The 25390-nt window shown below is 37.9% G+C and overlaps 2 protein-coding genes across 8 annotated transcripts in view; one reads left to right on the top strand and one right to left on the bottom strand.

Moving 5' to 3' along the window:
• MMS22L (MMS22 like, DNA repair protein) overlaps positions 1–18533 on the bottom strand; it is a 124173-nt gene extending 105640 nt beyond the window's left edge. The window contains exons 1-9 of one of the 7 annotated variants that reach the window (XM_060419226.1): positions 18406–18533; positions 17620–17924; positions 16463–16588; positions 12970–13019; positions 7377–7464; positions 7104–7281; positions 4622–4712; positions 2923–3053; positions 1387–1500 (exon numbers count right to left, since the gene is read on the bottom strand). In XM_060419226.1, coding sequence (XP_060275209.1) covers positions 1387–1500; positions 2923–3053; positions 4622–4712; positions 7104–7281; positions 7377–7464; positions 12970–13019; positions 16463–16588; positions 17620–17783 — 942 coding nt within the window. In that variant the 5' untranslated portion in view covers positions 17784–17924; positions 18406–18533. Of the gene's footprint in view, positions 1–1386; positions 1501–2922; positions 3054–4621; positions 4713–7103; positions 7282–7376; positions 7465–12969; positions 13020–16462; positions 16589–17619; positions 17925–18405 lie in introns of those variants that run through there. The other 6 variants (XM_012182737.5, XM_042253387.2, XM_012182736.4 and 3 more) reach the window with 6 other exon arrangements.
• The window catches only part of LOC121820169 (uncharacterized), a 435057-nt gene continuing 427485 nt past the window's right edge, over positions 17819–25390 (top strand). Inside the window, exons 1-2 of the mRNA XM_060419182.1 lie at positions 17819–17828; positions 18182–18628. Of these exons, the coding sequence (XP_060275165.1) occupies positions 17819–17828; positions 18182–18628 (457 nt within the window). The remainder of the gene's footprint in view (positions 17829–18181; positions 18629–25390) is intronic.

Here is a 25390-nt window from a genome sequence, read left to right as displayed (position 1 = left end):
TCACTGTCCTAAAAGTCCCCTATGTTCTGCCCACCCCTAGAAACCAATAATCTTTTTACCGTTTTCAGTTTTGGCTTTTAAAGAATGTCATGTACTTGGAATCATACATTGTATAACCTTTCAGACTAGCTTCTTTCACTTAGTAATACGCATTTAAGGTTCCTATGGCAACCCACTCCAATATTCGTGCCTGGAAAATCCCATGGACAGAGGAACCTGGTAGGCTACAATCCATGGGATTACAAGAGTCAGACACCACTGAATGACTAAAACAATACCATCTCCACCATCATGTCTTTTCATGGCTTGATAGCTCATTTCTTTTTAGTGCTAAATAATATTCCATTGTCTGAATATACCACAGTTCATCATCCATTTACCTACTGAAGGATATCTTGGATGCTTCCAAGTTCTGGCAATTATAAAATAATTGATAAATGAAGCTGCTATAAACATTTATGTGCAGGTTTCTGTGCTGACGAGAGTTTTTCCTGGGTAACTACTAAGGAGCACAACTGTTGGATCAATATGTTAAGACCATGCTAAGGTTTGCAAGGAAAGGGAAAAATGTCTCCCGAAGGGGCTGTACCATTCTATGTCTCTACCACAATGAATGAGTTTCTATTGTTTCACATTCTCAACAGCATTTAGAGTTGTCAGTGTTCCCAATTTTGGTCGTTCTAATAGGAATGGTATCTCTGTTCTTTCAGTTTACTTTTCCCTGAATTTGTAGTGTCTTTAAAGAAATTTAAAGCTCAATTGAGCTTCTGACTCAGAGAGCAATAGAGTTTTTTTAATTTATGGATAAAGTCTTGAAAATGTATATAAGAAGAAATCATTCTAAACTCCTAACTGAATAAGAATATAGAAACCACTTTCTTTAAGTATCATTTCACAATTAATTATTTATTTACTTCTGCATATGGCTATTTCTCTTTCCCCCCTAATTCAGAACACTTGAAATAAAATGAAGTCCCATTCTGAAGACCTGATTCAAAGTGAGGTAAAATAAAATTTGCCACCTTCCCCTTTGTGTTTTTCTTTCTCCCTCCCTGAAATAAGATACTGTAAATTGATTAATAAATCTAAATCTGCCTCATTTCCTGACTAAATGTTTCCTGAATTACAAGAGCATTTTAAAAGTATTTTAGCTTAAAGGATTCGTGATAGAAGAAAAAAAGAACTTGAGAAGATAAAATTATGAGTCAAATCTCATAACTGTCCTATAATTTTCCTATCGCCAATTTAGGGTTAAAAATACAGTAAGTATTTAGTATTCAGTGCTGTTTATAAAGAAAACAACTTTGTAAGATTTTTCTTTGCCAAACCAACTGCATAAATTCTATATAAGGGTTAGTAACAATAACTAACAGTTTTATAACTTACTTCTGAGAGAGACCATTTACTTCTGTGATTAAGGAGGTGAATGAGTAGAACCCATAATTCCTTAATGCATGGACATGGGCAATGGTGACTCATTAATGCCTCAGAAGGCCTAACCTTCAGAAAAGAACCAAAAAGAGTAAATTACAAGATAGCAGAATTTTACATGCCACATATCTCCCCTCAAATGTTTTAAAAAATTGATTTTCATGACTTAAAATTTATGCTCAATTACGTAAAATTGCTGATAAAAAAATACCATTTCATTAACTTTTAAAATAAATTTCCATATAAAAACAAAAGTACACAATGAATTCCCAACTTAAAAAAAAACCTGCTATAGCCATCTAGTCCAACGGACAGCAAAGTTGTTCTGTAAAGGGCTAGACAGTAAATATCTGAGTCTTTAATAGTGAAATAGCCTTTGTTACAACTATTCAATTCTGCCGTTGTTCTGCAACTTTAGTCATAGACAATGGATGAAAAGGATGGGAATGTGTTCCGGTAAAACTTTATTTACAAAAGGTTGATGTGCCAGATTTGGCTACAGGGCCATGGTTTCCAAACCTTGATCTAATCCATCAACCAAATAAACAGATTTCTAAAAAAATGATTAAAAAATAAGTTTAAATTCACTGTAATTGAGACCAAAATTTTTTATAATTAAGCAAAATTAGGAATTCATAAAGATTAGACAATTTTACCACTTTTGTGACAAACATACTCTCAATGCTCCTAAATATACCCTCCAGTGGCATACAAAGAATATGCACTATATTTTTAAGGATAGCCAGACTTCTGAAATTCATAATGTGTTCATTATTTCACATATTATACAATTTTCTAACATAACATAGTAAAATAATCATCAGGATATTACTTTATCATATCTGGTTAACCTACCAATTACATTATAAATACAGACTAGATTTAGATAATACATAAAACATGATCTAAATTTTAAAAAATTAAAAATCCCAGTTTCCCATAGGTAACAGTTATGCTTGTTACCTGAAGTTTAGACAGTCAACAGATTTCCACTGACTGAAAATAAACATATACCATAGCACTATTAAATCACTGCTTTAAGCACTACAATAAGTAATTTAGTAAAAACACATAATGTCCCCCAATTCTACACCTTTTATGAAAACAAGCAAACAAAATCACTCTTTAAATGTGTCAACTAACTTTAGCTAAGTACTCATTTATTTTGTTATATATAGCAATAGATTATTAAAGGACTGGTCTCTATTTGAAGGGAAATTTCCAATCATCATAAACACTGTCTTATTTATTTGACCAATAGAAAAGTGTTTTTTTTTTTAAAAAAAAAAAAGCTCTAAAACACTAATTCTAGCCTCTTTAAATGTTTACCTCAAATTCTTTCCCCAACCAACTCCCAAATAAAAGTAATATAAAATTAGAATTAACAAGTCAATCATTTTAGGTTAAATTCTTATAGAACAAACCACACTCATTAAGTACTGACTATTGTCATTAAATACCAAAAATGCAAATAAACTCTTAAGGCATTACCTTGTCATACCTGTTGAGGGACAAGTTTATTAAATCACGAAGAAGATTTTCACAATGTTCTTCAAATAAGCTGACATTGGTTAAATTGTCACCTGCCAGATTCATAAACTGATGACTATATACAACTTGTTCTAAAAATGAAATAAATTCTGTTTAAAACTACAGCAGATTTTACTAATTCAGAAGGAAGAAAGTGACTGTACACCTTTAAATTAACATAACAAAACTGCAACAGAAACAGTTAAAAGAAATTTTTTTCTGCAAATAAAAGTTAAATGTGAAAACAATTCCTTTCTTATATGAGCAGTGATGTTTCAATACTCCCAAGTACCATTTAATAGATTTTCTTTCCTTAATATGGCCATCTAAAGAGCAACAATGCAACAAAAGAAAAAAAAAACAAGAAGGTAAATACTAGAAAATTTTACCTATATTTCTAACCAATAATGCCTTTAAAACATTTTTCTTTTAACAAATACTGATAAACTAACCATGTGTAATTGTTTTTTGGCATGAAAGAGAGCAAACCAAGGTAACAGATAACAAAATTTGTACCTGTGTCAGAATAAGTTCACCTAACTATTGCTTTAAAAAATATTATTTGAAGTAGAGTCAACATGAGAGAGGAAATGACATTTGTGTATACGATTCTATGTTCATATGTATCCATGTAAGTGCTCAAGCATACACACGTATACAAATATGTATTTTTGCATTAATTCATTTGAAAAATGGGAACTGAGGTTTAGAATGTCTTTATAACCCAAATAATTAATAATTTACAACTAGATAATATTTATAAAGACCAAGAATAAACAGGCAACATGTGAAATAAAACTTTACCATCCATAATATATACAAACTACTTCAAATTAAAGAAAAACAGGAAAGAGTGAAACAAAAAATAATGTAACATGTTTTGCAAAATATAATGAACAAATTAATAAAGCAAATATAAAGACAATAAAATTAAAGATGATCAACTTCACTGATAATCAGGAAATTGCAAAACAGATTCAATATCATTTTTCACATATAAGTTGGCAAAAAATAGAAATAATAATAGCTTCTACTGGCAAGGGTATGAGGCAAAGATATGCTCATGGTTAAGTGTATAAAATTGGGGAAACTTATTCTACCACACCAGAGCAGCATACACAACATTAGAAGTGCAATATGCTACTTTAGTTCAAAAAACCGACTGTACAAAATGGCTTGCACTGACGTATATACACACAAGGATGCTCAGTGAAATGTAATTTGTAATATTAAAATAAACAGAAATAACAGAAATATTAAAAAAGAGTTGGCTAAAATTATGATAGGTCCGTAAGATCTATAACAAATGAATCAAGTAAAACTGTATGTACTAACGTGAACAGATCTCTAAAAGCACTATTAAATCAAACCCTCCACAGAACAATATGACACTACTTGTGGCTAGAAACAAGAACAAAAACCCTACCTATATATGTTTCTATCTATGTATACTAACAATAAGTATGGATGGACAGATAAGTGACCATTCTTTCCAGTAGTTATCTCTAGAAAAAAGAAGTTAAGACCTTCACTTTCTAGTTTTGCTACTGTTTGATTGAAAATAATAACAACTAGAAGGCACTTACTTGTATAATCTAAAACAATTTAAACATGTTTAGATTCAAAAAAAAGGACGTAAATCAGAAATCTATAAACTTACTCAATTTTTCACCAAGCATGTGAAGAATTTCCAGCACCAGCCAATGGATATCTAGGTGGAGATGCAGTAAATGCCATGATGGCGGGTAAAGCTGTGAATGATATTATCAACTGAGACTGAAAACTCACAATGCTTCTTTAGGTATCTTACAGCATGTCACAATAATCTGCCCTAAGCACAAGTTAACCTACCACTATTTAAAAGTGCAAGGGAAACCTCTGTCTTGTTTGTTAAGAGGATTTTTTTCACTAGAGATTATTTAAAAGCAGGATATAGGATATACTCTTAACTGATGTTGAAGACAGACCCACCTCGGGGCTGCATAGGAACAGATTTTCATAGTAAAGGTAGCTACCAACTAAGAGATATTCCACTACAGCTGCAAACCAGTAAATGAATTTTTTTTAAACACCATTTTCATGATTTTATTTTAGACTTTAGCCAGGAAATATGGTTTTTAAATGTAATGAATACCTAGGAATGTCCATAAAATATTTTAAGAAGAAATTTTAAATCATTTAAGACACTACTGTCACGTCCATAAAGAAACTAAAGTTAAAAGTGGTGAAGAAATTTACCCCTCAATTCATTCCTTAGGATTCAAACCTAATTCTATTCGATTCAAAAGCCAGTGCACTTTACAGTGCTGTGCAGGTTATCAATAAATTTTCTCCAATCAACATTTTGATTCACTAAAATACAATGATTCATACTTTTTTATTAAGATATCTAAGAATGATGGAGAGGGATCTTGCCTTATCAAACATACAAACAAAACAAAACACTAGTAAAACAACACTGGCTCAGGAATAGATAATAAACTGCAAATATAAGAAGAGAGAAGTGGACACACATTCAAATCAGTGGGGAAAACGTGGGTCATTCAGTAGGAGTCAGGATAATTAACTTATTCATTTGCAAGATACTAGATTTCCTACTTCAAGGTATATTTTTTAAAAGATGAATTAGAGATAGATGTTAAAAAAGTATGTATTTTACAAGAGCATAGGAATTATATTAAAGAAAAAATTGATAAATATAATTTTACAGAAAAAAATGATGTACCTAGCAAGTCAGCTTAATCGTTGAAAGAGATAAATGAAAATATTTGTAATACATAATACCAAGAGATAATATTACTAATTTTTAAAAGTCCCTTAAAAAGAATAAAAGACAGATGTTCAACTAGGAATACCAACTAAAGCATTTTCTTGCGTATGAGAAAAGCAAAACGTAAGAAATACGTAAAGTCTTGAAAGATGCTATTTCATGATTTTTGGTTTTGCTGATGTTTCAGAACAGTATTTCAGTATATGACTTTTTTGTTTATGTGCTGGTGATTCCATTCAAGTAACCTATATTTTCAACAAGTCTGTCTAATTAAAAGCCTATGAAAGGTAAAACTTAGTTTGAGGACCCTTGCATGCATCTTTTAATTTCTGCTTCTAGATAAATTATTTTTATTTTTCTTAAGCATTCAATGGATATTCAGAAAATAAAAGCCAGTCCAATTTACAGAGACTAAAAAGGAAAATTACCCTCCTCCTCACAATCCACCCATGAATCTTTATTAATCGACATGATTAAAAACAATTACCTAATTGGTTTCTATGGATTAGATATATTCACCTGTGAAAACAGCTGGAACTCTATTTACTTTTATTATCACATATATTGATCCCTGAAAAGTTGGGTTTTTAGTTGTTAAATTTCACAGAAATATAAACACTTTACTATACATTATGTATTTTGGCAAAGACTCATTCCTAAAAGCTGACGGAATTGGTGAAGTCAAAGAGAATAGACAGAACTCAGGAAATCCCATGGGGAATTATAATCTGTTACTCACAGAAGCTCACATTTTCCTATGGAGAATTTGTTCAATACATCTACAGGCTGGGTCATGCTAACAATACAATTTTTTAAAAAGCCAAAATTCAAAGAGAATAATTATCACAGACAGAAAAAAAATGGCAGGCATGGTCAAAACATTCATATTCTGAAAATATCTCAAAACCCAGAAAACATAACAATGTGGTTTTGAAAGCCTAACTTTTTAAAGGTGATGATCTTAAATCTTCTGATAAAATAAAATACGGTTTGCCCATACCTTGATCAATGGGAGAGAGGATACGAATTTCAGAACATAAAGGTTATTTTATTTGCTTTGAAACTTTTAAGCATTTGCACTGTTACAAATTAGAATAGCTATCAGTGATTCAACATAAATGATTTCTAAGCACTTAATGCACTTTACTTTATTCAATTCTCCCAATAACTCCAGGAAGCTAAACCAACTGAAGCAAGAGGTGCTATTTGCCCAATGGCACATAACTAATAGGAGGAGGAGCCAGTATTTCAACTCATGCAGTCTGGTCCAAGAACTACACCCTTGACTAATTTCCCTCATTCTTGAATGAATATTATGTGTGAGAAGAAAACAAAAACTGATACTTCAAAAATTAAATGTAACAAATCAAACCTTAGTGTGGTTTTGATTTACAAATGCTCCTGTATTCGTAGTGGGAAGTTCTGATAGGTGTCCTATATACAAGAGTAACCCATGAAGCTCATCAACCAACACTGAGGGAAGTTGTGCCTCCAAAGTCTCGTAGGGATGGACAGGAACATGACTTTCAGCATTGTGTACTCGCAGGGACCTAAAACATGATGAGATCCAAAAGGCAGTCAGAGTCTGGATAAATTTGCATTCAGAAATTCATGTATTATTCGTATTACTCATCTGACAGCCTACCTGAAGATGAAAACTTTAACATAATGAAGAAACGTTACGCAGAGCTGCCTAATATTGTGTGCTTTGCAATGCAGCGTTGATATCTTCCCTAAAACCAAAACAGGTAATGTTAATCATGGTTTAAAGAATCAGTGATCAGTGACAAAAAATTCTGTAAGCTGTATAAGCCAAAATTCTCTATCTTTTCATTTGTTTTAACTGATTCTCACTATCCTCCCGCCCTCCCCCCCCCCCAAAAAAAAAACTGCTCTTATTAAGGTCACCAGCAAAACCAATATTGTCCAATTCAATGACACCACCTGTCTTCAATTAACTTGCCCTTACAGAAGTATTCCCCACACCTGGTTCATCGATACCATATGCTGCCAGTCTTCCTTCCTCCTCACTTTCCTATAATTCTCATGTTTTCTCTGCTTTTGTTTTCTGGCTGGCTCATTTTCCCTAGAGTGGTTATGAGTGTTTTGCACATAGTAACCACTCAGATAATTTTTGCTGATGTAAATACTGAAGTAAGGGAAAGATGGCATGGGTTCAGACTGGATGAAAAACAGGAATAAGTGATAGGCAGCCTTACAAGTCATTATGAGTTTTGATTTCATGCTAATACAGTAGATGACCTTTCACTGGGTTCTGATTTAGGAGGAAGAGGAATTGATATATATTTAAAGCAAGTTTTGTACTCAAGATTATAGAAGGGCTAAGGAGGATGTGTTAAGAAACCTGTAGGAGTAATTCAAGAGATCACAGGAAAATGGATAGGTTAAAAGTATATTTTGATCATAGACCTACTGGGAATCTGATGGATTAGATGAGTTTAAAGGAAATGAAAGAATCAAGAATGACTTATAGGCAACTGTTAGAATCAGGTAATAAGTGGAGAAAACATGGGCAGCATGAGCTGGTTTTGGAGGACATCATGGACGTACTCGGATTGAGCAATCCAAGGACAGACGTCAGGCAGTTTGACATGCAAAGCCTGGAATGCAAAGGAGACTGGAATGTTTCAACTTCTGGTGTTGTTACCATTTAGAAATAAAGGAACTGATGAGATGGTACATGTAGGAAAAGATGTACAGAGAGGAGACTCGAGGAGCCTGATTATTAGCAATAGATCTGAGGAGGAAGGGGCTTCCCTGATAGTTCAGTTGCTAAAAAAACACCCGCCTGCAATGCAGGAGACTATGGTTCAATTCCTGGGTTGGGAAGACCCTCTGGAGAAAGGATAGGCTACCAACTCCAGTATTCCTGGGCTTCCCTTGTCGCTCAGCTGGTAAAGAATCCTCCTGCAATGCGGGAGGACCTAGGTTGACCCCTGGATTGGGAAGATCCCCTGGAGAATGGAAAGGCTACTCACTCCAGTATTTTGGTCTGGAGAATTCCATGGACTCTATAGTCCTGCTGCTGCTACTGCTGCTAAGTTGCTTCAGTCATGTCCGAATCTGTGCGATCTCTGTGAGATCCCCCATCCCTGGGATTCTCCAGGCAAGAATACTGGAGTGGATTGCCATTTCCTTCTCCAATGCATGAAAGTAAAAAGTCAAAGTGAAGTCACTTAGTTGTGTCTGACTCTTAGTGACCCCATGGACGGCAGCCCACCAGGCTCCTCCGTCTATGGGATTTTCCAGGCAAGAGTAACAGAGTGGGTTGCCATTGCCTTCTCCGACTCTATAGTCCATGGGGTCGCAAAGGACACAACTAAGCGACTTTCAGTTTCACTTTTGAGGAGGAGCCAAAATAAAAGAGGCAGGAAAAGGAGGAAAAACAAACAAAACCCCTTACTATAGGCAACAAATATTATTCATATTAAACATAAAGAAAAACCTAGTTTAAAATTTGTATTCAAATGAGCAAACATGGATACCATGTTTTGGCAAAACCAACACGAATGTAAGTGTAAACACACTGTGCATGTATCTGCTAAGTCACTTCAGTCGTGTCTGACTCTGTGCGACCCCATAGGTGGCAGCCCACCAGGCTCCCCCGTCCCTGGGATTCTCCAGGCAAGAACACTGGAGTGAGTTGCCACTTCCTTCTCCAACGTGTGAAAGTGAAAAGTCAAAGTGAAGTCGCTCAGTCGTGTCCGGCTCTTAGCGACCCCATGGACTGCAGCCCACAAGGCTCCTCCATCCACGGGATTTTCCAGGCAACAGTACTGGAGTGGGGTGCCACTGCCTTCTCCAGTGCATGTATCTACCTATCAACAAGTGCAATGCACTTCTACAGCTTAACTCTACTTTGCTTACAGAAGTCATAATAATCCCCCAGTGTCATAATTCTCAGCCCAAAAAGGCAGTACTCTTAAAAAAAGAACTGCTATGAACTGCTGCATCTAGCCAAAATGGGGTAAAGGAAATCACATTTACTCATCTCTCATCTTAAACTTAAGTATTAAGTATTCTTAAAAAAAAAAAATCCATAAAACAAGAGTTTTCAGGCATTGGACAAAGGCAACACAAGACTGCTAATCCAGAGAGGAGATGAGTTCCAAGACTATACCAGCTTCCCACAAGAGACAGTTTCCAGGCTGCAGCATAGGGGCAGAGAATTCAGAGCCCAGATCACTGATTTTAGAAAACATGAGATCTGAGTTTAGGGAAGTCTAAATTTGCAGGGCAAAAGTACCAAAGAAGAAAAAAAACGGCTACACAAAAAAGAACCTGGAGATGTGTAGAGGGTCCCTTTTGAGTCGTTGACTAAGTACTGATCTGCAGGCCAGAGAAAAATACCAGAAAACAATTGCCTACAAAGCTTATGAAGATCAAGGAACAGTTTAAGTTCCCACCAAGAATTTTTTAAAAAGTAATAAACCAGAAAAAATCCTCAGAAGCCTTACTAGAGCTGAATTAACATTAGACTAAAGGCTACTTTTTAAAAGTCCTAACAAAATTTACAAGCTTCAAAAATCCAATGGATTACAAGTACTCAACAATGAGCCAGGACAAAATTCAACACTAGTTTTAGGAATACAAGAAAATTCAGAAAGCAGCCATGAAAAGCTACAAAGTCCATCATACAAGAAAAATTACTAAATGTTCAAAAAACCAGAATATATCCTAAAACTATGAGGAAAAAGTCAATAAAAACAAACCCGGAAATGACAATGATGAAAGAATCTGTAGTTAAAGTTAAAAACAGCAGCTGTAGATATACTCCATATGTTAAAGACAGATTAAAAAAATACGAGAACAGAAATGGAAAACATAAAAAAAATCCAGATGAAATGTCTAGAGACAAAAAAATACAATGCTAAAAAAGGAATAACATTAACAGCTATATTTAATACCAGGCAGCAGTAAAAATACTAATAATAACAACATTATATTATGTATACTATTCTGCCTCAACAGGAAAGCAATCCTTGGAGTATAATCAACAGGAGAACAAGAACCATGTGTACATAAGTAACTGACCCTATGGGCTTTCTGGAGAGGGCTGAGGGCCAAGGGTTTACAGGAGTTCACTAACAAACCCCTGGTACAGCTTGCATGGGAGGGGTAAGCTGATGTGTGTGTGCTACGTGCTCAGTCGTGTCCAGCTCTTTGCAATCTCATGGACTGTAGCCCACCAGGTTCATCTGTCCATCGAATTTTCCAGACAAGAACAGTGGAGCGGGTTGCCATTTCCTATTTTGAAGGATCTTTCCAAGCCAAGGATGGAACCTGCGTCTCTTGTATGGGCAGATTCCTTACCACTGCACCACCTGGGAAGCCCAAGCTGACGTTGATTAGTTTTCAATATTGCTAACCTGCCCAGTAAGTCTGTCGTTTTTTTTAAGCAACTAAAGGGGCCAAAATGTCAGTGTAACAAGTAACCATTTCAACAAATGACCCAGTAGTGATTTTAGGTCCATAACTGCTTTTCAAGGAATAATCCTGCATAATAAATGCCTTCCACAAACCCAATTTAATTGTCATTCTATATAGTAAAGGTATTTTCACTGTTTCCACTACAGTCTTGTAGAGGCTCCCCAGGGGTTTAAAAGTAAAACTGTGCCTTTTTGGCACTGCTTACAAAGACACCTATAATTGCCTCCCTTCCAAAAATTAATTCCTAACATAGTCCAACCTACATAATCACCACTTAACTCCCTGTTCTCCCAGCTTTTATGTTTTTACACATGTCAAATGTCTTTGTCACAAAGTTGTTTCATACCTGAACTCAGCCTATCCCCAACACTTCTCCACAAGCTTTTGCCTGGCTAAGTCCTCCTCATCCTTGAAGCCCCAGACCTGGTATCATTCAGTGATGCGCACACAAACAGATAAACCCCTCGGTTCCTGTAGCAACTTGCACGTGTCTTTATTATTACACTTTTCCATGTACTGTGCCAATTCTGCTTGTTTGTCTGTTTTACTCAACTGCAAACTTCAGTAGCATAATTTTCCTCTCTGATGCATCAGCTCCTTGCACATGAAGGAGGGACTTGGGTGACAACAGAACAGGAATATTCAATATTTACTGAGGACCAACTGAGAAAGCAGAACAGCCCTGGCAGCAGACAACAATTAAGGCCATGGAGTTTCCTAATGAAATTAAACAGCCATACATTATCAAAAATAATCACACAAAGTCACTCCATGATTTTGATGAAACAAGAAAAAACAAACCGCCTCAGTAATCATGTTTGACACACACAGAAACAGGGCAGTACACAACCACGCGAAAACAAAGTCCAAGAACAGAATATCCCCTTCTTCCAGCTGACTATCGCTTCATCACTAACTAGAACCTACCATTGCCTCCTTCTTTTTATTCCACCTTCTAAAGAAAAATTTAAAATTACCAAGTTGCTCCAGCTTCTTAACAGCATCAAATCCAGAATAAAGCCTCAAACTCGACCCAAAATTAGTCTGCGCAAGCACATACCCTACACAAGCCCCTCCCTAATTCCGCTTGCTGAGAGGCCCCAACTGTTCCTCATGATGTGTTTCTCTCCCTTGCCTCCTAAGCTAATAAAACACTTTTTTGACCAAAGGTGTGTTTCGAGTGATCTGTGGTTGCTGGACATAACAACAGATCCTAGGCTAACCACCTAACATGCATTATGCCATTTAGTCCTCATGAAAACTCTGTGAGGTGGGAACTATTACCTGGTGTGAGGCCTGAAATTAGCCAGGGCTGGAATCCAGGCTGACCACACAGTCATGATTCTGAAGTCTATACTGAACTGAAAAGTGTTCAAAGGAGAGGCAGCTAGCCTGTCCTGAAACACACTGCCCTTCAATTCCCTTCACTACCTTAAAATTACACCAATTACCCCACAATAAAAACAAAAACGGAAAGCAGGAAAGGGAAACAAGAACGTAGGCATGAGGTCTGGCACTTTACATTTCCATCACACTCCCCACCCCCAAAGCAAGTTACTATCTTACTTCAGAGATGATTGGCCTTAAAACAATCTTACTTGCAGATTTGGAAAAATACCATAAATTTCATATAGGAGCAAAATTTAAGTGTCATACTTTTTCTGAACACTAAATATAACTGTCTCCTGAACTTCTAAACTAACACTTCCTTCACGTTATGATGATATCCAGTGACACATCATAGAGAGAGCCATTTCTTTTTGTCTTTAAACACACTTAAAACTTACCAAAATCACAGCTGGCCTGTAATAAGGTTTCCAAGTTGTATAGCTGTTGCCTAATTTAAAAAATGTAGGGTAAGAATTAGTTTTTGAATAGTTTAAAGTATGTAACAATTAGTTACAGACAGTGTTTCCAAATCTTTTACACAGCTTCAGTGCCTCTCATCCCTGAATAATGTTTGATGCTTCATGAATGTTTATTAGCATCACCTTCAGGTAGTAAACACTTTGAGAGAAGATAAAACATGCCTATCTATGTCTGTCCTCCCAAAAACATCTAAGAGATACATTTATCTCAAAAATTAAATATCATAGATTTCAACATCAAGAAGATACTGTTTATATCTCTAAGAAGTTTAACATAGTTACATTAAACATCCTAGGTTAACAGTTACATAGGAAATGTTAAACTGTGTCATATAATTACACAATAGGAGTTCTGAAAAGGAATAGAATATGTAATGTAGACTAATCAGGGAAAATTTTAATCTATGATGTTCCACCTGTATTTCTCACAATAGTCTTCTCTTGCAATTCTCTTCCTAGTTGCCTTTTTTAACTCCCTAAAGACGGAGCCATATTTATAACCTATGTCCTGGATAAGACTAAACTCATTCTTTAATGTTTAAGATTATACACAATCACTCAGACTGTTTTCCCAACAAAACATGTAACATGGCACAGGTCCCATGGGATCAGGGTAAGAGGAGAAATCACTCAACCTTTCTATTTTCATTTAAATGTATCATGCATACATTTTTTTAATTATGTAAGTTTCAGGTATACAGCACTGTAATTCCACATCTATGAATACTACCACATGAGCACCATCACAAGTCTAATTACTCTCCATCACCATACAGTTCACTCAATTCACCTTTTTCACCCACATCCTCAACTCCTTCCCCTCTAGTAACCACTAACTGGTTTTCTGCATCTATGAGTTTGTTTTATTGTTTGTTCACTTGCTTTATTTAGATTCCATGTGAAGTCACAGTATTTGTCACTCTCTGGCTTATTTCACTATGTATAATACCCTCGAGGTCCATCCATGTTGCTGCAAATGGCAGGATTCCATTCATTATTAAATCTGAATGATATTCCATTGTGTATATATATGTATGTATATATAATTTTAAAGATGTATATATATATAAATGTATACATGCATACATTTAAAATTTCTTCATCCATTCATCCATTGAAAGACGCATAGGTTGTTTCTATATCTTCATATCCTGACTACTAAAAATAATGCTATAATGAACACAGGAGATGAATATATCTTTTCAAATTAGTGTTTCTATGTCCTTTGGATAAATACCCAGAAGTGGAATAGCTAGGTCATAGGGTAGCTCTATCTTAATTTTTTAAAAGCTCCATACTGTTTTCCATAGTGGCTGCAGTGATTTACATTCTCACCAACAGGGCACAAGGGTTCCCTTTTCTCCATATCTTCTTCATTTTGTTATTTCTTTTCTTTTTGATAACAGTCAGATGTGAGGTGACATCATTTCCTTAAGTCATGCTGAACATCCTTTCATGTGCCTGTCATGTTGGCTGTCTCCAATTATTCTTTAGAAAAATATCTATTCAGATTCTCTGCTCATTTTTTTCAGATTTTTTGTTGTTGTTGAGCTAAATGAATATTAACCCCTTATATAAACCAAATATATGACTCACAAAGAGTCGGACACAACTGAGCGACTGAACTGACTGATGACTTGCAAATGCCTTCTCCCCTCCAGTAGGTTGCCTTTTCACTTTGATGATTGTTTGCTGTGCGTAGTTTTTTAGCTTGATGTCACATTTATTTATTTTTTGCTTGTTTCCCTTGCCTTTGGAGTCAGAGCCAGAAAAACATTGCTAAGACTGATGTCAATGAGATCACTGCCTTTATTTTCTTCTAGATATTTTATTGTTTCAGGTCTTATATTCAAGCTTTTAATCCAGTTGGAGTTAATTTTTGTGTATAAGATGGTGGCTTGGTTTCAGTCTTTTACCTGTGATTGTCTAATTTTCCCAACACCACTTATTGAAGAGACTGCCCTTTCTTTATCGTATGTTCTTTGCTCCTTTGCCATAAATTAACTGTCTCTATTTAGGTGTAGATTTATTTCTGTTATCTCAGTTCTGTTCCATTCATCTATATGTCTGTTTTTATGCCAATAACATGATGTTTGTTTATTATACCTTGGTAATATAGTTTGAAATCAGAAAGTGTGATGACTCCAGCTTTGTTCTTCTTTCTCAGGATTGTTTTGGCTATTTGGGATCTTTCATGCTTTCAGGTAAACTTTAGAATTACCATTCTTAATGTATTTTGAGACAATATTTGCCTTTGATAAGTAACTTCAAATCTCAAATATGAATTATGGACTGGGTTTTAAGTAATAATGAATCACTTCAATTTAATTAATTGTGATAATGAGTAATGTTTATTTTAAGTTCATATTTTTAAGAGATAAATATTGAAGTATTTAAGGGTGAGATGGTATGATACCTGGAATCTGCTTGGAAAATATTTAAGCCAAAGGCAGAGAGAAAGGGACAGAAGGAAATGTGATGAAACCATGATGTTTATCATAACTGAGGGAAGGTATGTGAGGGTTCACTATGCTATTCTCTCTATATTTGAGTATGTTAAAAATTTTCATTAACATTTTTAATGTTGTCTAGATTAATCATATTTCTATTACGCAGTCTAGAAAGTATGAGTTCATTCTCTAAAGATTACTGAAAAATTATGTCTATTAAGCAGCCCTAATGCTAGGCAAGACTGAGGACAGGAGAAGGGGGGTGACAAAGGATGAAGTGGTTGAATAGGATCATTGACTCAATGGACATAAGTCTGAGCAAAGTACAGGACATAGAGAAGGACAGGGAGGCCTGGTGTGCTGTAGTCCACAGGGTCACAAACAGTCAGACAGGACTGAGCGACTGAACAACAAAAAGCAACAAAAGTATTTTATTTTTCTTCCAAAGTTATGGTATAGTTCAAAGCCTTAAATATTAGTTTTCAATAAATGATGTCAAATATGTGTGTATGGTCAGTCATGTCCAACTCTTTGTGACCCTATGTACTGTGGCCCACCAGGCTCCTCTGTCCATGGGATTTCCCAGCCAAGGATACCGGAGTGGGTTGCAATTTCCTCCTCCAGGGGTTCTTCCAGACCCAAGGATTGAACCCATGTCTCCTGCGTCTCCTACACTGCAGGCAGACTCTTTACTACTGAGCCACTGCAGAAGCCCAATGTCAAATACAACAGAATAAAAATTCTGCAAAACCACTAAAAGAATAAACCCATTAAAACCATTACTCCATCAAGCATTACTGCTTAAGTGTTGTTGCTGATAAGATAACCAGGTGAGCAGCAATCAGTATTAGAAACCACCCAGAAATGTAACTTAAAACTGAATAGCAAAAAAAAAAAAATCCAACAACAAACTGAACAGCATATTCACTCAATGGCAGTTTTTTAAAAAAGACAAAACATACCTGAATAGATGAAAGAGAACTCTAGATGAATTCACTAATGCTGTTTCAGTAACCCACTCAATGCCAAATAGCTCCACTGTATCCTCTTCAAAATTAGTTGGTAAAGGATCAAGATTCAAAATTACTCTGAAATAAAAATTCTGATTCAATTTCATAAAATGTATGCTATATCTCATACTATAGCAGGAGTTTCTGGCATTATATGAACCCATATTAACAAAGACATGTCAGCAATAATGTTAAAAGTCAGGTAACACTTTGGTACCTTGTATCTCACTAATACTACAAATGAACTATATTAAGAATTCAACCCTATATTATGATTTTTTAAAAACAAAAGTTTAACTAAACAGCACTATAACTTGAGGGAAAAAGGTGGAACATACTTTCCATAGGGAACATACTTTCACCTGCGTTCAACAGTGGTCTTCAGTTGTAGAATTTCACCCTTTGAGGGGACATTTAATTTTTAAAACAGAGTTATTCTGAGCCACGTCTAAAGAAGGGCATAATCAAGTTGAATAACATCTTTTAAGGTCTGAAAGAAGGTACAGTTGTAAAAATCAACAAAAATGTTTTCTGTTCTGAATAAAACTGCCTCAGCAGGTATTTCCAAAATATTTCAATAACAGCAGTTTTACTGAAATATGAATATCCAACTGTTCAAACAAGAGATTGGAAGGATATTTCTGTGAATTTACACAATCTGGAGCATTTACTCGAAAGTTAAAGAAAGCTTAAAAAAAAAAAAGACCTATAAGACTTCTGTACGTGTAAATATACAGAATTAGAAGACTCGGGGGGCAACAAAAAAAATGTGCCACTTCAAAAAGCCCCGATAGTTTATAATTCACTTTAAGTAAAAGGTAAATCTAGTGTCCGGCTCCCTACTCCAAAGCTGAGGCAGCGGTGAGGTAAGAGAACAGCAGGTAGCAAGGAAATTATCCTTCCAAAAATCTTTCAGGTATGTGTATGCTCTAACAAGTAACCAACAGAACTATTAACGTGCATCCGTATGGTAATTCGAGCCGATTTGCAAAAACAGTGCCTGATGAACATTAAAGTTTAATTGACTTAAGTCTTAATTAAATAACATACCTAAACAGACTCCTAAACTCTGAATAGGGAAAAACTGTTTCCGATTGTTTTTAACCTACCGCTTAAGAGCTCCGCTGGAAAGGTAGGACTCTCCAGAAAAATGTTTTCCTCCTCCTCTGTTGTCAAAATCACAAGAAAAGCAGGGAGGGTTGCACCATTCTGTCTTCAGTTCCAGTTCCAAGCTGTCGGTCAGAAACGTGGACGCAGGGGTACAGTTATCCATTGTCTACCATTTCCTGAAATTTTTGGAGTTCATTAATGACTATCAGTAAGGGCTCCAAAGAAGTTGTGATGTGATTCCTGGAGGTGGGGAGGGCCGAGAGATTTGGGGTGACCTCAGAAAGTTCCCCAAACGCCTCCAACCCTAGCACACAGGAAAAAAACGAGAAGCGAAATAAATCCTCAATAAATATATACCGCCCCCAACCCGCCCCTGCCCACCGACGCCCCTAGATCAAGGCTGTCAGAATTTAGACTGCGCCCCGGACTGGCTGTGGCAGAAACCTAAAAATCCCCTCTACGTCAGACCCTGCAGCCCAGTACAGTGGGAGAGAAAAAAAGTTGGCAGGACAGATTCAGCCTCAAGCCCAGAGCTCGACTAGACCTGCGCCCTCCGCTAAGTTACTACACCGCACCGGGCCAGTTTCCCCGCAGTGTCGGAACTGCAAGCTCCCCGGCCGGACTCCAGGCGTGGATCCAGAGGGCCCAGAGCAAATCCCCGCTCTCCCCGCCTGGGCAAGTCCCGCCAGGTCCGCACAAGGCAGCGATCAGCGCGGGCCGACCACAGGGCGAAGGGATCCGGTGTCCTGCACACCCCGGCGCCCTTGGTTTGGTGCAAGTGGTACCTACTCACTCTGAGTCCCCGAGATCCGCCCCGGCGGTCCCGGCCAGAGCCAGCGAGCCCGTGGGGGTCTAGACCACAAACAGACGAAATTCCCGCCAAGACATCCGCGTTCAAGGAGGGCGGGGCTACGGAGAAACCCGCCCCCGGAGGTGCGCTCGCGAGATCTCTGAGGGACCCATCGGCACTCCTCAAGTTCTCGCGAGAATTTTCCAGTCCAGGACTCCGTAAGGCTATTTGCGTTTTTACCTTCTTAATTTTTTTCCCTCCATTTGGTAGTTTTAATTGGTACTTTGGGCCGGAAGGCGGAACCTCACTTAAGAAGGAAACGGGCTGAGGTGAACGAGGTTTAGGGACCGCGGGGTTTGTAGTCTGGCCGAACTTAAGGAAAGAGCTCCACTGGAGCCAATCGCAAGCGGGTGTCTGAGGGCCGCTCCTGAGCCTCTAGTTCCTGAGCTAGTCCCCGCAGCTGCTTTGTCGAGGTCGTAGATGCCTTTTGTTCATGGATTATGGACAAGGCAAGTGCAAAAATGAGGTTACTCCAGTGGGTGGAAATACTGAGTAGGTCACATGGAACTTGATTTCGGTATAAAAACTGTTGCGCGCCTCCCCCACCCCCACCCCCACCTTTAACAACATTATCTGGACAGGTTTATTAAGACACTTAATCTTGAACACTTTTGTAAAGACTTTTCAGTCTAAATCAGAGATAACACCGTTCAGCCGTCTTCAGTTTCAAGAAAACATGGGAATTTCTCATTTAAATATCCTGCTGTAATTTTTGTATTCTCCATTGCCCTTTCGTCCAAATATAGTTTGTCCTGGGTGTAATAGCGAAATAGACCCCTTTTTCCTTTTCCAAGTGTCTGTTGTTGAGTAGTCAGTTTGCTTAAACAAGTGAGTGGAGTGTAAAGAATCAATAAATTCTCTGAAATAATTTAAGCTACTACTTTCATAGGTGGTGTATCAGTATGAACCCGCAGCAGGTAACAGATGGCATGCTCAAGAGACCTAGTTTTAAGGTGCTTAATGAAAGAGCACTTTACAAAGAGGTGGGTGATATTACCAGGAAACAAAAAGTGATGGTGAAGCTCCCAGAACTGATCAGAGACATGATTACTTTTAGACTTAAGAGGTAAGGGAAAAGAGAGTGCCAGATCCAAGGAGACTTAACTGCTGTTGGAGATGCCACCCACCTCATAGGCACCTTTGCTACGTTAATGAAGGAGTATAGCCAATGTCAACCTGAACCCAACAGGAAGGAGCTAAAGGATTAGGTACAGGCAGACCTCATTTTTGTTGTGGTTTGTTTTCTTGTGCCTCCCAGATAACTGTGTTTTTACAAAGTGAAGGTTTGTGGCAACCCTGCATTTAACAAGTCTGTTAGTAGTACCATTTTACTAATAGCATTTGCTCACTTCATGTCTTGTGTCACATTTTGGTGACTGTCACAATATTTCAAACTTTTTAATTAGTAGATTTATTATGGTGATCTGTGAGGGTTGATGATACTATTATAATTCCTTTGGCATGCCACAAACCAGGCGCATGTAAGACAGCAAACTTAATCAATTGTTGCAGTGACAACGTAAGATTTAGACTAGTACATAAACTTAGCTGAAAAAGCATCAACAGGGTTGAGAAGATTGACTTCCGTTTTGAAAGGCATTCTACTGTGGGTAAAATGCGATCAAACATCATTCTATGCTACAGAGAAATCATTCATGAGTCATCAACATGCCAAACTTCATTTTTGTCTTATTTTAAGAAATTGCCACAGCTACCCCAACCTTCAGAAACCACTACCCTGATCATCAGCACCCATCAACACTGAAGTGAGACTCTCCATCAACAAAAAGATTATGACTTGCTGAAGGCCCAAATGATGGTTAGCACTTTTTTAGTAATAAAGTATCTTTTACATAAGTTATAGACCTTATTGTTTAAAGACATTATGCTATTGCACATTTGATAGACTACAGTATAGTGTAAACACAACTTTTATATGCACTGGGAAACCAGTTTGTGTGACTCACTTTATTGTGGTGGCCTAGAACCAAAACCCACAATATTGCCACGGTACACCTATACTGAAATCTCTTTCCCTCCCCAATGTAATAGCCAAGCAGCGTCCCTCATCATTGGTGGCCAGACCCAACTCAAAAACCGAGGGCAAGGATGTAACTTATAAAGTTCAGGCTCATGGAGTAGAGTCCAGGCTGAAGAAAAACAGAGTGAATCTGACAGAAATGGAGTTAATTTCATCAAGATGATAAAATATTCAGTGTATATATATCAAATAACAGAGCTTCAATATATATAAAGAGAAAAATACTATCATTTGTAGAAGAATTAGGATTCCCTGATGGCTCAGCCTGTAAAGAATCTGTGTGCTATACAGGAGACCTAACTTCAATCCCTGGGTCGGGAAGATCCCCTGGAGAAGGGAATGGCAACCCACTCCAATATTCTTGCCTGGAGAATTCCATAGACAGAGGAGTCTGGTGAGCTACAGTCCATGAAGTTGTAAAGAGTTGGACGTGACTGGGCGACTGACCAACAACGTAACACACTGAAGGCTTCCCTGGTGGCTCACTGGGTAAAGAATCCTGCTAATGCAGGCAACACAGGTTCGATCCCTGGGTCGGGAAAATACGGAGGAGGGCATGGCAACCCACTCCAGTATTCATGCCTGGAGAATCCTGTGAACAGAGGCGCCTGGCAGGCTATGGTCCACAGGGTCCCAAAAAGTTGGACATGATTGAAGCAATGTGGCATGCACGCACTTTTCTGCAAGGTCTGTGTACATGTTCTCTCAGCCTCCAATGTGCTTCCTTCCCCTTCATAGTACTATTGCACATCCTTCAGATCTCTTCTCGTCTATCTAACCCTCAGAGAAGTCTTCCATGATCTCTGTAAATTATACCAACTCCCTCTATTATAGGTATCCATGGAGCTCACTTTGGAAGGACTCACTACGGGTGCAACTTTATAGTAAAATATGTAATTGGTAATATTTATATCCTACACTACTTACCTGGTGGCTCAGATGGTAAAGAATCTGCCTGCATTGTGGGAGACCCAGGTTCAGTCCCTGGGTCAGGAAGATCCCATGTAGAAGAAAATGGCAGCCCACTCCAGTATTCTTGCCTGGGAAATCCCGTGGACAGAGGAGCCTGGTAGGCTACAGACCATGGGGTCACAAAGACTTGGACACAACCAAGTGACTAAAACACATACTACAATGTAAGCTTCAAGAGAAGAGGAACCATGTCTGCTTTTACGGCTCAGAGGTTAAAGTGTCTGCCTGGAATGCGGGAGACCCAGTTTCGATCCCTGGGTTGGGAAGATCCCCTGGAGAAGGAAATGGCAACCCACTCTAGTACTCTTGCCTGGAAAATCCCATGGGCAAAGGAGCCTGGTAGGCTACAGTCCATGGGGTCGCAAAGAGTCGGACATGACTGAGTGACTTTACTTACTTATACCTTCAAAAATGCTTCTTGAGGATGTTCAATAAGTCAATATTAAAGAGTGAATGGATATTAAAAGACTGAATGATATTAAATGAGTGACGATATTGTTGAATTGGGTTTTAGGTATGGTAGAAAGACTCAAGATGATTCTATAGGTAGGTCTGATTTCAAAGCCTGTCTCATTTTCCGTTTGTACCTCATAAGCTTCTTGTGGCAATTACATTAAAAATGTAAGTAAAGCTTCCGACATAGTACAATATAAGCAGTCTGGCCTCCTTTCATGTCCACCTGCGACCTTAGGGCTGGTATAAGGCAGAAGGTCCCTGGTGGCTCAGAAGATTAAGAATCTGCCCGCAACGCAGGAGACTGGGGTTGGGAAGATCCTCTGGAGAAGGAAATAGCTTCCCACTCTAGTATTCTTGCCTGGAGAATTCCATGGACTTGGGGTCCATGGGGTTTTAAAAAGTCAGACATGACTGAGCGACTAACACTATACTACTAGTATTGGAGTATGTGGTAATCAGAAGATTGTAAACCCTGTGTAAAGACATACAAACACACTAGAAAAACATTACACGAGTCAAGAAAAACACATTTCTAGGCCAAGCTGGCCTGGCTGCCAGTTTGCAATCCCTGAATTCTAGTCTATATCAGAGTATCATTGTGAGAATGAAGATGGATTGGAAAACACTTATTTTACACTGTTCTGTGCCCTTTACTTGGGACTTCTCAGGTGGCTCAGTGGTAATCTACCTGCTAATACAGGAGCCGCAGGAGATGCGGATTCAATCCCTAGGTCAGGAAAATCCCCTGGAGGTGGAAAAGGCAACCCACTCTGGTATTCTTGCTAGGATAACCCCATAGAGAGAGAAACCTGGCAGGCTACAGTCCATGGGGTCACAAACAGTTGGACACGACTATGCATGCACGCATGCATGCCCTTTACTTCCTGCTTCTTAACATATGTATTAATATGTGGTTCTATTTAGAGCTAGAAAGTGGATAGGACACCTTAATTTATAATCACTCTAAGAGAACAGGAAATGAAAGAGGAGTGATTCTCCAAAGCAAAAGCAGAATATTGTTACCAAAGAAGGAAGGTGAAATACTGTACAGGCAAAGCAACATACGCCCAACACTCCTTTCCTCTTCTCTTACCTGCTGGGATTATCTTCTTATATGACACTTCTTGTATATCACTTCTGTGCTGTCATATCTTACCATAACATCTCCCTGTCCAGGAAAAATAAATTATTCTTTTTACATTTGTGTAAGTACTATGTACTATATTATTACCTTTACTGTGCTATACCAAAAGAGCTGTGATGTGTCTGCCTGTCTCAGAGACAGCTTCCTCCAGAGAAAAATTTCCACCCCACAGTGTACTGCTTCCTGCTCTGCCTCTTTTCTTCAGTTACCCAGTTACTCTTTTCCTGATGCCTACCCAAGGTGCATATCCTTAGTCCTGTTTCTAGCTAAGACTTTGGTAACTTTTTTGCCTGGCCCAGGATATCGTCTTATGGTCTGCCTTACGAAGTCCTCAACTCTGGCCTTGCTGGTACTCTGCTTCTCTGTTCAAAGACTACATCAAAGGTTCTATTCTTTCCTAAACATCCCTGAGTTAGATTTTCAGGTCATACAAGTAGAATACATAACTTTTATACATAGCATATATATGCAGGATAATAAACTTCATATATACAGAGTAATTGTGCCATATCTGTCTCCTCTCTAGGCAATAAACTTGAGATTTGTCCATTATTATGTCCTCAGCATTTGGGATAGTACCTTAGTAGGCCCTTTGAAAGACTTTTGAATAAATGAATGAAATGTTGCCTTTTGTCTTTAACTATCAATATTTGTATTTGGTGGGGGGTCTTTTTGAAAGTTGTTATAATTATATTTTCTTAGTTTTGCAGTTTCAGCTGAGATATCACCCTGAGAAAATTAGCTATAACCCAATATTCTATCTGAGGTAATAGATCATTATTGCAAAGTAGGTAGCCAAAATTTGGTTTTATCATCATTAACTGATCATCCACCTATATATATATATATATATATATATATATATATATAAAGGAATTCACTAGGGGCTAGACTTTTAAGAGAGAGGATTTCTTTAAAGACTGAGCATAGAAGTGTTTCCCTTCTCTTTCTTCAGGTCAAGGGAGGAGAACTTCAGGAACCACTTAAATGGGCTGAAGTGTATTTTTTGGTGTTTGGGGGCACACAGGTCCCTGTCTCTGTGCTGACAGAGCAGAAGATTGGCTGGTGTGCCTCATGGTGGCAGAGTCAGGAGACAGTGCTGTGGAGGGAATGAGCTGTAATGCCTCTGGGGTAAATGCATAGTACGTGGCTCCTGAAGGAGGGAGTAAGACCTGAGGTATCTCGGGAGGAAGTTTGTGAAGAAGACTGCCTGAAGGGCTCGGGTGACACCAACAGAAAGAGGCTAGATTCTTTACCCATATAGGTTATTACAGAATATTGAATAGAGTTCCCTGTGCTATACAGTAGGTCTTTGTTGATTATCTGTGTTACATGTTACATATAGTAGTGTGTATATGGATATATGTATATGTAAATTTAATCACTTTGCTATACACCTGAAATGAACACAACACTATAAATCTTCTATACTCCAATATAAAATTTTAAAAAAATTAAAAAGAGGCTGGAGGGGCATGGGCAGTCAGGCTTTGGGGGGCAGTCATTCACACTTGTCAAGGGGAGGTACAAATCTCTTGGTTATTTAAAATCTGTCAGTGGCCTCCTGTTGTTCTTAGAGTGAAACCTAACTCCTAACATTTGTGATCTGACCCCTTCCTATGTCTACCCTCCACCCCTTTAACAAATCATGAGCCATGCTGGCCTTCTACCAGTTCCTCTTATACACTATATTCTTTCCTGTCTCAAAATGTTGTGCCTTATGCCAGAATTGATTTTTTTTTTTCCTCTTGCCTTTTCTAGGCTTGGTTCCTATTTGTCCTTGAGATCTTAGCTAAAATCTCTCTCCCTTATAGAGGTTTCTGTTGAACTCTCAATTTAACATAAAATTCTGTAATACTTTGAGTTGGGCAAAGCTGCAAATGGCACAAAACTCAAATTAACTGTATCTTCCTAGTAGCCCAGCTGGTAAAGAATGTACCTGTAATGCAGGAGACCCCAGGTTGATTCCTGGATCAGGAAGATCCCCTGGAAAAGGGAAAGGCTACCCACTTCAGTAATCATGGGCTTCCCTAGTGGCTCAGACAGTAAAGAATCTACCTGGTATGTGGGAGACCTAGGTTCAGTCCCTAGGTTGGGAAGATCCCCTGGAGGAGGGCATGGCAGTGCACTCCAATATTCTTACCTGGAGAATCCCCATGGACAGAGGAGCCTGGCAGGCTACAGTCTACGGGATCACAAAGAGTCGGACACAACTGAGCATCCAAGCACGGCACAGTAAACAAAAGCATCTTCTTTGCCCATGAATGTCATGAAATCAGTCTAGACCTGGTGCTTTTGTATGGTTTT

This window comes from Ovis aries, chromosome 8 (genome assembly GCF_016772045.2).
Source record: "Ovis aries strain OAR_USU_Benz2616 breed Rambouillet chromosome 8, ARS-UI_Ramb_v3.0, whole genome shotgun sequence".
In the NCBI taxonomy this organism is placed as follows: domain Eukaryota; kingdom Metazoa; phylum Chordata; class Mammalia; order Artiodactyla; family Bovidae; genus Ovis; species Ovis aries.
The sequence above is the reverse complement of the archived record's forward strand: the minus strand, read 5'-3'. Positions and strand labels throughout refer to the sequence as shown.